Source organism: Xenopus laevis, chromosome 2L (assembly GCF_017654675.1).
Source record: "Xenopus laevis strain J_2021 chromosome 2L, Xenopus_laevis_v10.1, whole genome shotgun sequence".
NCBI lineage: Eukaryota > Metazoa > Chordata > Amphibia > Anura > Pipidae > Xenopus > Xenopus laevis.
Genome location: NC_054373.1, coordinates 182,274,343 through 182,286,606, shown reverse-complemented (window position 1 = coordinate 182,286,606; position 12,264 = coordinate 182,274,343). Strand labels below are relative to the sequence as shown.

Below are 12,264 nucleotides of genomic sequence, written 5' to 3'. Positions count from 1 at the left end.
ATTCGAGTTTCGCTAATTTTTCGCCGTTTCATGAATTTCGCAGGAAATTCACCCATCACTTGTCCCCTCCCCTCCAAAGAAAAAGTGCCCTACTAGTTCCTATACATTCCTCCCTACATGATAGACACTGCAGATGGGGAGTGAGTGAATATTATAGCCAGACAACAGGAAGCCCTGAAAGCACCGCGGCACATTCAAATTTGTACCTCGTTAAAGGAAGAGAGAATTCCGGAAGTCTGGCTGGAAATCCCGAAGCGTTTCTCAATTGTGGAGATGGAGCTGCGCAGGTACCCGGAGAGCAGGAGCTGGGAGAGCTGGAGGAAGCCGTGGCACAGCACAAACACCTGAGGGAGAAACAATAGATATTGTACATTTCTTATAATTCCTTGTCTTTTTTATTAGAATATTCAACTACAGCTCCAACTGGGGCCCTCCAGCTGTAATTACCATCCCCAGGGTCCCGCAATATATCCGTCAGGTCCAGGGAGTGGTTTATATTATTGAATGTCCTATTCCCAGCAAGTTTGCAATTGGCCTTCATGATTAATTGTTTATAGTTTCTGAATTATTTTCCTGCCTCTCATGTCTCTGTTCAGCTTTCAAATAGCGGGGGGTCACTGACCCCAGCAGCCAAAAAACTATTTCTGCGATGCTGTCTTTTTTCAAACCACTGCCTGGTTGCTAGGGCAAATAAGACCCTAGCAACCAGATAGCTGCTGAAATACCAAACTAGAGAGCTACTGGGAAAATAAAAAACAAAATAACTGAAAACCCACATAAAAATAAAAAAGCAGACCAATAGCAAGGTGTCTCAGAATGTCAATGCCTACTGTACATCATACTAACAGTGAATTTTGAACAACCCCTTTAAACTCTTCCTAAAGATCTCCCAGCATCCCCTGCCTGAAACAGTTACATAGAAGCTAAGGCTGAAAAAAGACATTCTATTGAACCAAATGGAGGAAAACAAGAATTACACCTTTCATTTAGGAAATATAAGACCCCAATTCACCCAGATGCATTCGACACCCCCTTCTCTGATCCTACTCAAATAAGTGCATCTGGCGCCGGCACCATCAACTCCCTGCACAATCCTTTGCCCCACGTTTGCTCCTTTCCTATTGGCTCTCACTGCAGAGAACAACAATAATTGTGAGTCCCTCCTAAAACCAGTCAGAGGTAGTAAAAAGTACAAAATGTTTATTAGGACATAGTAGACAGCGGCCTAACGCGTTTTGTGCTTGTTGGGGCACTTACTGATAGAAATAAGTGCCTAAACGCATTGGGCCACTGTCTACTATGTCCTAATTAACTTTTGTACTCTTTACTACCTCTGACTGATATAAGTAAGTGCCCCCAACAGGCACGAAACGCGTTAGGCCGCCGTCTACTACAGTAAGTCCTAATAAACATAATAAACATTTTGTACTTTTTACTACCTCTGACTGATAAGTAAGTGCCCCAACAGGCACAAAACACGTTAGGCTGCTGTCTACTATATCCTAAAAAACATTTTGTACTTTTTACTTCCTCTGACTGATTTTTGGAGGGACTCTTATGGATATGCACCTGTGGACTAGGAGGGACTGTGAGTATCTCCTCCTCATTTTATTATTTCGTGCTTTATAGCAACTCCATTTACTGCGGTACTGCCCACATTGGCTTTTGGCACCTGCACACTGCGACTTATAACCCATAAATGAAGACAAATTAATGCATCTGCCCTGCAAATATCTGTGTATTAATGGAGAGTGATGAGCGAATAAATTCGCCAGACACTAATTCAGAATTGTCGCTTGCGTCAAAATTGCTGCCTGTCAAAATTATTTTGACGCCCGTTGTCTTTAATGCGTTTCTCAAATTTTCGTGGTTAATTCACGAATTTTTCGGCACAGATTCGCCCATCACTATTAATGGAATCTGCTAGAAGGCTTTATGGAAAATAACCCCTTCCTTTGCTGGTGTTTAAATCACCTACAATGATCTTGCACTTTTGGATACTGTGAAACCCAAAACAGAAGAGATATTTATTCATCCATGTGATTCTACTCTCACCCCTTGCATACACTGCATTATTTCTGCAGGCTGCTGCTGCCTCACGGCCAGGGTTGCCACCTCACCCTTTTAAAACTGGAATATAAAATCCACAGCCTGCATGGTTAATTAGCAATTCATTTAGATGCATGCTGCAGACTAAACTGATTTCTGTGCAGCCATACATCATGCATCTAAATTAATTGTTTATTAGCCAATAGCCATGCATGCTGTGGATTCCACATGTGTTCAGTTTTAAAGGGGTGAGGTGGCAACCCTACTCGGGGCCCCCCACCCCAGATGCAAAGTTCCCTCTGGCCCCCCTCCCCGAACTGCAACCTAACCTTCCGGCCCCCCGTGCCTCCCTTCTTTTTCTTTCAGCCACGCCGGGGGCAAGAAAGGGAGGTTGAAAGCCGCTTCTGAACAAGGACTGGGCCAGAGGGGCCCACCAGGTCTTTTCCCAGGGTCCCGCCAGCCCAGTCCAACAGTGGAATGACCAATTCTAAGCAGCTTTTCAATTGGTCTTCATTTTTTTCTTTTTTAAAGCTTTTCTTCTGACTCTTTCCAGCTTTCAAATGGGGGTCACTGACCCCATCTAAAAAACAAATGCTCTGTAAGGCTACAAATGTATTGTTATTATTACTTTTTATTACTCATCTTTCTATTCAGGCCTCTCCTATTCATATTCCAGTCTATTATTCTAATCAATGCTAGGGGAAGTTTTTAGTTCTTTTTTAGTTATAGCAGCAAAGGGAGAGGCAACTTCACATTAATCCCCTTGGGTTGAAAATAAGAGGTTACAGAGATAGAGCAGGAATTAATGAGTAATAATCATATAATAATTGATATAATATTCTGTCCCACTAAAAGGAATTCCTATTACACATTTAAGCTGATGAAACATAAAGGAGATCGTTATAAAACCCTTGTAATTATCTCTGAGCAGCTGAATCAGCACCACGAATTTGCATTTTAATATAAATTTAGTGGATTGAAGACGCCCGACACTGATTGTATTTCCTATAAACCTGATTAGTCACATGATCTGCTCGTTATTTAATTAGTCGTTGCCTTATTTTATCTCCTCTATAAAGCCCAATCGTTCAGCTCTCGTCTCTGGCGCTGATTATTATCCTATAAAGTGCTGACATATTCACCTTAGAGAGATTATTCACAATCCCTGACCCAATGGAGCTTACAATCAAAGGTCCCATGTATCCTTTATACATGAAAGTCTATTTTATCGAGAGCCAATTAATCTGTCTGTGTGTATTTGGGGTGAGGGAGAAGACCGCAGTACCGGAAGAAAACCCAATAAAGCACTAAAAATGCAGTAAAAATGCAGTTTTTGACCAATCTTGTGACCCACAGTGGCCCTTCGGCAGGTTGCGTTTACTAGTGGTCACCTGTTTGTAAACACGCTCACCTGATTGGTTGCTATGGGTTACTAGACCCGAACAATTGTTGCATCTTACTCTCTTTCTGTGCAAGTTGGTGATAATCGCTGATTCTTTAGGGAAATCATTTTCACTTGTTTAGAGCAGAAATACATGTTCTTTCCCTGCTTTCAGTTACTACACGTTGCATTAACACGGCTGATACACGGAGGCTGACATGTGCAACTATCCTGCAATATGTTCCCTCGCTTCTGTGTCATCATATGCCCTCTGTGACCATGAGGCCTAATTTGTTTGTTGCCTTGTTATCAATCAGAGTTAATGGCAAAAGAAATGTATCTTTTTTTTCCATTGTTTTTAGTAGCCTTAAAGGAGAACTAAACCCTAAAAATGAATATGGCTAGAAATACCATGTTTTATATTCTGAACTTACTGCACCAGCCTCAAGGTTGAGCATCTCTATAGCAGTAATGATCCAGGCCTACATAGCTGTGCACTGGGGGTCACCATCTTGGATTCTGTTAGGAGTGTCAGCGGCACTGCACATGCTCAGTGTACTCTGAGCTGCTGTTGGGAAGCTAACCTTAGGGATAGTGGCAGATCATCAGCAGAAAATTAGGTTTGTTTGTTATAGAAGCAGATGCTATAGGAATAATTATTATATTCTGACGCAAACAGGGCCACCATTAGAAATCACAGGGCCCAGTACAGCAATATTTTCAGGGTCCCCTGGGCCCCGCCCACACTAGCGCCCAAGCCCCACCCCAGATTCCACCCAAGCCCCACTCCATCCAGCCCAAAGACCACACAGACATCAGCGCTAAAAAAGTAAACCCCCCCCACACAAGTTATAAAAAGTTATTGATGGTCAGGGCCCCCTTATAAGTTAAAAAAAAAACATTGGTGCCAGGGCCCCCCTTACAAGTTGCAAAAAATGTGGGGCCCCAAAAAACATTTTGAAAAAGAATATTGGTGCCAGGGGCCTATAGAATATTAAAATAATACATTGGTGGCCAGGGGATTAAAGAAAACCAAAAAACCCACATTGGTGTTCAACTTCGCCTACTTTCGTGACATTGGGTCTTTTCGCCGATTCGGGAGTTGGGCTTCGACAGTTTTAGTGGCTTTGGCTGTTCTCGGCACTTCCACATTTCGGCTGTTCGGCTGGCCGCATGCACGGCTTCGCCACTCGCAAGGGGGGCCCGGATTTTTTCAAACTGCAGTACTGTCGGGCCCCCATTCATGCCCGGGTCCGGGACACTTGTCCCCCATCCCCCCCTGATGGCGGCCCTGGACGCAAACTGTATTGATTTCTATGCTGCCATGTTATGTAAATCTGAATTATTTGTATGAATGTTATATTGTACATATACAGTATATTGTGACATTTCTATTCTATGTGTACTGTATATTGTGAGTGGCTCCCTAAGCTCAGTAACTGACAGCAGCACAGAGCATGTGCAGTGAATCAGCAGAAAAGAAGATGGGGAGCTACTGGGGCATCTTTGGAGACACAGATCATTACTGCTAAAGGGCTGTGGTCTCCCCTTATCCAGAAAACCCCAGTATCCAAACATTCTGTATGACAGATAATCACTCTGATCATTGCAAATCCACCTCCAAACTTACCAATGACCAACCATTTTCCAAAGCTTGGCCAATGACAAAAGATTAATCAATGACTGTTTGCTTGTTGATCTAACCAGAATTTTGGGGCAGTTAACCAGGGCCACCATCGGGGGGTACAGGGGGTATTGTAGTAAGGAGCCACATGGCAGAGGGGAACCCAAGATGGAAAAGAGCAAGTTGTAGATTATGGAAGAGGAGGGGTCTTGTGCAGGAGTAGGTGGAGTTTGTTCAGATTGTGGGTGGAGTTTGGCATAATTGGGGACTGTTTACTGTGGATTAGGGTCGTGTCTCTGCATGTGATGGGGGGGTAGGCTCTGCTAACTTAGAAAAATGGGGTCCCATGATGACTGATGGTGGCCCCGCAGTTAACAGATTAACTTTAGCTTTAGTGCTATCAGTGCCCCCAAACAGATTTACTCTGGGCTTTACTAATGGCGTTGTCTGTGGCCTCACCTTGTACTAAGTTGCAGTTGGTCAGTACCTTCAAAATCACCCAACACCCCCAGTGTCACTCAGTAAGAGCTTTGGCCAATGCACTAATATATCACTAGAACTGAATTCCCAAGGAAATCGTCAGCTTTTCCTTTCATATGGCTGAAGTGGAATTTGTGTTGGGGAAGGATAAGTGGCCTCTTGTTTAACGCCAGTGAATATAGTGAGTATAAATGTTGCACAGGGAGGGGCCTGTCATTTGGAAATGAAGGGATTCTGCTAATGATGACATGGAAATGTGTCAATTCATCAACATTGTGTGTGCGTCAGAGTTTGAATTCCAGCTGGTTGTGGTTGGATGTGGCTTGTGCAACACTTAGGGGCAGATTTACCAAAGGTCGAAGTGAAAATTCAAACTTTCAGCTAATTTTTGTGTACTTCGACTAGGGAATAGTTCAAATTTGATTCGAAAAATGTGAAAAGTAGAATTTCGAAATTTATCATGTACTGTCTATTTAAAAATTTGACTTCGACCATTCACCATCGAAAACCTGCCGAATTGCTGTTTTAGCCTATGGGGGATCTCGTAGAAGCTATTTGGAGTCAATTGGTGGACTTCAATTGGTACGATTTGAATTTGTTTGAAAACCGACCTATTCGATTGAAAACTGACCTATTCGGACAAAAAAAAAACTTTGATTTTTTTTAAAATAAATTTTGACCCTTGATAAATCTGCCCCTTAGGGTTGAACAACACAGGCATTTTGACATCCAATACCTTCCGTTCCAACACAAGCGCCGAATCTAAAGTAAGTAATAGAAATGTTTGACGTAGTCTCAGCGTGCATCTGATGCGACGCGACTGACGGATGCGAACCTTGCATGTTGTATCTTCATCGTGTTGTGTCAGATGCATGCGGAGACAACGTCCGACATTTCTATTACTTACCTTAGATTCGGCGCAACCAACGTGACGCCTGCGATTCCACATGTTGTGTCGCAACAGGAGGTATCAGATGTCAAAACGCCTGTGTAGTTCTACCCTTACACACGGACAGACACACACACACACACACACATGCAAATGCTCTTAAGGAGAAACTGTGCCAGTGTAGGGGGCTTCTGCATCACTCACCGAATGGACAAAGACAATTAGTACTTGTGCCCACGAATGACCCACGCATGATCCTGGCAACTTCAGTTTCAATGTTCCCCTTCTGCCTGCCCTAATGACTTTACACTGGGGAACCCCAGAACTGCTGCACCCCTAGAGCTGTCGGCAATTCCAGGGCCCCGTAAGTAAACTGTGCCAATGGAAGCAACTGGCTCACACCATGAAAATCAAATCTGGAGTCACCTGCTAAAACTTGCACCCGATTCATGAAAGTGGCCTCTAATTTGTGCCCATACAGGTGCAGCAGGAACACCAGCAAGTTCATTGTTGGACTGGGGTGTCTGGGGCCTGCCGTGCTACAACCTGAAGAGCCCCCTCCCAACGTCTGCACAGACCCCCCCCCCAGTGCAATGTGTCCCCTGGCATCCCCCGGGTGCCTCTTTTGGGAGAGAGGAGACGAGGAAGGGAGAGTGGCTTGGGTAGGCTTGGCCCTTGAGGTCTTGGGCTCACTGGGTTGTCTCACACTGTCCCACTGGCCCAATCCTGCCCTGAGCAAGTTACACATAAACTACTTGGTGTGTGTCTGCAATTCTGGATTTTTTTTTTTTGGGGGGGGGGACTGCATTGTGCCTAAAACAAAACAAGGCTTTTTTGCACCTGGAAACTGTATTTTGCACATGGCGCTTTGTTTGTAAATCAGCTGCAAAATCAGTTACAAAAATACTTTAGTAAATAGATGCTCGTGAAAAACACCCAAAAACTAAATTTATTTCCAACTTCTGCTGCAAAATCACCATTTGTAACGGAAATGAACAAAACCAACACATTCTTTGATAAATCTTCCTAAATATGTCTTTTTGACAGCAAATGGGATGCATGTATCAATCACACCATCACTGTCCATAATGGAACTCCATTCAGCCCTCAGTATCCCCTCTATTGACTTGGCCAGTAGGCGACAGCAGCACCCAATATCAACAGCACAGTAAACACCTATAAAAATCTCTCATTATCCAGGAAACAATTGCTTATGGGCTCAGCATATTGTGCCCAATGTATCACTGGTAGTCGGGAGAGTCTGCAGAATGATGTTCCAGTATCTGGATAACAAGGGGTTGGAAAGATTAGAACTAACAAGTCTACATTTTGCTTCTGGATATGGTTCACTCATCTAATGAGCTTCCAGTCAAGAGTCTGATGCTCCCTGATATGCCCCATTGCTGTCAGCTGACACGATGATAATGATGATGTTGTTTCTGAAGCTGCTTTGGTCTGGGGATCAGGAGGGGCCCTTCTGGACACTCTGAGGATTCCTTCACTTCAACAGGTTCCAAATTGCTATTTAGCAGATTATTTAGGAGTGAAGTTGCTGTATTAAACGGGTTCCATCCCCATCTTTCTGTATTAAGTCATACAATATGAGCAACAACTCTTGTACTGTCCCATCCACTTCCCCATTATTATATTTATAGAATGTGTGTCACATGGTATAACTCAATTTGTGAAGGTAAAAAACACCTAGATGTGAGGAACCCCTCAGATTCCCTATTGTTTATTATTTGTCCATGGCCATCACATTGTAATTCACCGTTCATTATGCCTATTAATGAAACAAATAAGAGTAATAACAGACAGTTCATAGTGATTCCGTTCCCTGGCAGTCTGATTTAATGATAATCTTTAAGGAAGATACGAAGCCGACATCTCAGCAGGCCTCTGGGCAGAACATGTCGTACATTAAGTTCTATTGCACTAGATTGATTTTTTGAAGGCAACTTTAACTTTTGACAATTTAGACATACAACTGAGAAAAAAGCGTTGGAAACAGAACAATTATCTCTGGAACAGAATACATGTCCTTATTTTTATTTCGACTTCCATTGAGGGTCTTGTCAAAACAGTAGATTTATCTGTCCTTACATACAATACTAATTAGATGTTACCCATATTAGATGTTTGGGATTCCCAGTGCAAATTAATTGTAGAGCACCCAAAATGTCCAGAGGTGACTCATTTCTAATAATTTAGGGGCTTATGGGCCCCCCTGTTTCTCCTGGATCCTCTGCAGTTGCAGGGTCTGCTTCCTGTGAAGTTACACCCTGCCCATAGTTTGCGACCCCCTTTGTTAAGTCAGATGGTTTCCAACTGAGCCAATCTGACTGAGAAAACCAAATTGGAATGATCTTTTGGTCCCTGGCTCCATGGTCTGATCACAATGCACTGGCCTCCTATGTAGAGATATTTGGAGAATTTGCAGATAGAGATCAATTGGACAGTCAGTTGCGAAGGCCCCCATACATAGACTAATAAGCTGCTGACTCAGCCTGGAGAGCCAAGATGACTGGTTATGCCAGCCCATGTATGGCCAACTTTAGTCTACTATAAAAAGTAGGATGTGAAAATTGTCTTTCCCAGAGGAAGAAGTTACATATTTATATAGTTACATAGTAACATTAAATTAGGTTGAAATTGGGTTGAAAAAAGAGAAAGTCCATCAAGTTCAACCCCTCCAAATGAAAACCCAGCCCCATACACACACCCCTTCTTCAAGAGAAGTGTCAGTCTGACAACAAAGTGTCAAAATGACACCACATGCTGGTATCCATAACCACCATATCCACCATAACCAGCTCCTCGACCGTCCTATCCATGTCTGGAACTCTACATAAGCTAGCTCTATCAAGTTGGGCCACTCTGTGTGACCTAAGATAGTCACAAATATGCTGACTGGCAATGCCAGACCATTTTGGCAGCTTATTGACTCCTAGGGGAAAAAAATACAGCCAGATATCTGTTGGACAGGTTTGAAATTCCCATTGAGTCATTGATACCATCCTCTCCCTACAGGTCGTAATAGGTCTTTATCACGATCGTATCATTGCGTCATTGTAAAATGACTGAATTAGTCCAATATGGCCCAGTACCAAGACCTGCCTTTTTTGCCCCATGTCCTATACCTATATCTTAAGCCAGTGGCACATGTATCATTTCACCCAGATGGCCATACACACAGAGATCCACTTGTTCGGTGGGAAATATAGGGCTGATCCGATCACAATGCTGAGAGTACAGGCAGTCGGACTGAGGGCTGCATCAATGAACAAATGCGGTCCTCGATCTGAAGGGATTTTTAAAGGCCAGATATCGATCAGGGGAGGCCCATCAGCGGGCCTCATATACTGCAAATAAGCTGCTGAATTAGTCTGTCTGCATCTTATATCGGCACAAATACGACTTTTCACTGCCGGTTTTCAGGCCAAAAACATGCACATCTTGTCCACAAATATATCTGAATATCCTCATAAATATTGTGAGCTTGCTTTTGAAGAATACCTTTAAAATTGCTCTGTACTTTCTATTTCTTTTATGTTTTCCATCTGGGTTTGTTAAACTTGTAATTAGACTGGTCCCAAATCAATATTTATTCTGTTTTCACACACAAATATAAAGAGTCCCAGGTAATTCTGTAATTGGATTTTGGAAATTTATAACCCATAGGTGATTAAATATCCTGTGGATACACAGTTTCAAACTCCTTCCTAAATTTTATTTTCGGCTTTAGTTGTGTCTTGGTTTATTCTGTTCCTCATTAATATTAATATTACAGAGCTCAGACAAAAATTTCAGGAATAATAGTAGGAATAGGAAACTATAAGACTGTCTAGACAATGGAGAAGAAGGACAGAGAATGTTTTAATGCCCTTGAACACTGGAGTGTCAAAGACTTTTTGCAAATACCATGGTACTTGGCACGGAAAACACAGCAATTAATCCTTGACTAGATCAAACCTGACCTTCCACTTGCAGCGCAATGGCGAGACTGAAACTGTCTTATCTTGGAAATATGAGAACACGCAGTTCACTGGAAGAGACAAGGAGGATCAGAAGAGTTGAAGAGAAAGGAGGAAGAAAGGAATGGATGGAACTTGTCATTGGGAAGCCTGAAGATCAAGGTAATTCTGGAAAAACTCTGTATGATCAATATGAGTCAAAATTATCTTGAAAAGAAGATGGAAAAGAGGCACTTTGAGGTTATTTTTTGGCATGCACCAAATGCGTTGGAGTCAATGGGTGTTTTATTAATAAATAAAGACTTCATTTTCCATTTTTTTTTGCTCTTGGGTGCCTTATTGATGTAGACAGTTATACTGATATTTTTTGTTGTGGATAAAATGATTAACCATGCCATCTACAATAAGCTCAATATTCAGGAATATTTGGAAATACAGTAGTTGACACATCTGCCTAAAAAGTGACATAATGACATCATTATCCCTAGAAATATGTGTTGTATTGGTCAATACATTGATCATCGGCCCGTTACAAGCAAATAAATTATTATTATTTATTTATCAACATGTATTTATATAGCGCCAACATATTGCGTAGCTCTGTAAAGTAAATGTGATTATACAACTAAATCACATGAATTATATACATAGAACATATGGAGTTACATACATCACAATCAATACAGGTACAAAAAGGTGAGGAAGGCCCTATGCATAGGCATACAGTCTAAAGGGAAGGGAGTAATACACAAGGTGTGGGAGTGGGCAAGATCAAATTAAGTGGGTGAGAAATGTGGTACTGTATGTGGTGTTGCGTTTGGTAGTTAAGCAGAGTGAGGGGAGGCTTCTCGAAAGAAGTGCGTTTTAAGAGATTTCTTGAAAGCAGAAAGGTTGGGAGAAAGTAGGACAGACCGTGGGAGAGAGTTCCAGAGGAGGGGTGCAGCCTTTGCAAAGTCTTGAATGCGAGCATGTGAGGAGGTAATGAGAGAAGAGTTGAGTAGCAGGTCAATAGAGGAGCGTAGTAAGCGGTTGGGTGAGTATATAGAGATGAGTTCAGAGATGTAGGGTGGGGCAGAGTTATGAAGTGCTTTGAAAGTCAGTGTCTTTAATTTGAATTTGATTCTGAAAGGTAACGGAAGCCAGTGCAGGGATTGACAGAATGGCGAGGCAGAGGAGGAGCGGTAGCTGAGGTGTATGAGCCTCGCAGCAGTGTTCATTATGGACTGGAGAGGTGACAGTCTCTGGAGGGGAAGGCCAATTAAAAGAGAGTTACAGTAGTCTAGACGTGATATGATGAGAGAGTGAATAAGAATTTTGGCAGATTCTTGGGTGATAAATGATCGTATTTTGGAGATGTTCCTTAGGTGGAAGTGACATGATTTAATAAGTGACTGGATATGAGGAGTGAATGACAGGGCAGAATCTAGGATAACCCCAAGGCACAGGGCCTGGGGAGAGGGGGTGATAGTGGAATTGTTAGCTATGATGGATACTTATGGGATGTTACTGGTGTTAGTTGGAGGAAAGAGAACCATTTCAGTTTTAGAGAGGTTTAATTTAAGGTATCGTTGCGACATCCTGGTAGAGATAGCGGACAGGCAGGAGGAGACGCAAGTTAGGAGTTCTGGGTTGAGATCAGGAGATCAGAGATAGATCTGAGTATCGTCAGCATAGAGGTGGTAGTGGAAACCATACGAGTTGATAAATTTGCCGAGGGAGGAAGTAAAGAGGAAGAATAGTAATGGTCCCAGGACAGAGCCTTGAGGAACTCCAACAGAAAGAGGTAGGGGAGAAGATGATACTCCATTGTAGGAGAAACTGAAGGAACGATTGGTGATGTAAGAAAAGAACAAGGACAGATAAATTG

The 12,264-nt window shown here is 42.6% G+C and overlaps 1 protein-coding gene across 3 annotated transcripts in view; it reads right to left on the bottom strand.

The window, feature by feature from the left end:
* Positions 1-12,264, bottom strand: part of slco2b1.L (solute carrier organic anion transporter family member 2B1 L homeolog) — a 60,098-nt gene that overhangs the window by 29,088 nt on the left and 18,746 nt on the right. For all 3 annotated transcript variants that reach the window (XM_041581118.1, NM_001096406.1, XM_041581119.1), the window contains 1 exon segment: positions 207-344. In XM_041581118.1, coding sequence (XP_041437052.1) covers positions 207-344 — 138 coding nt within the window.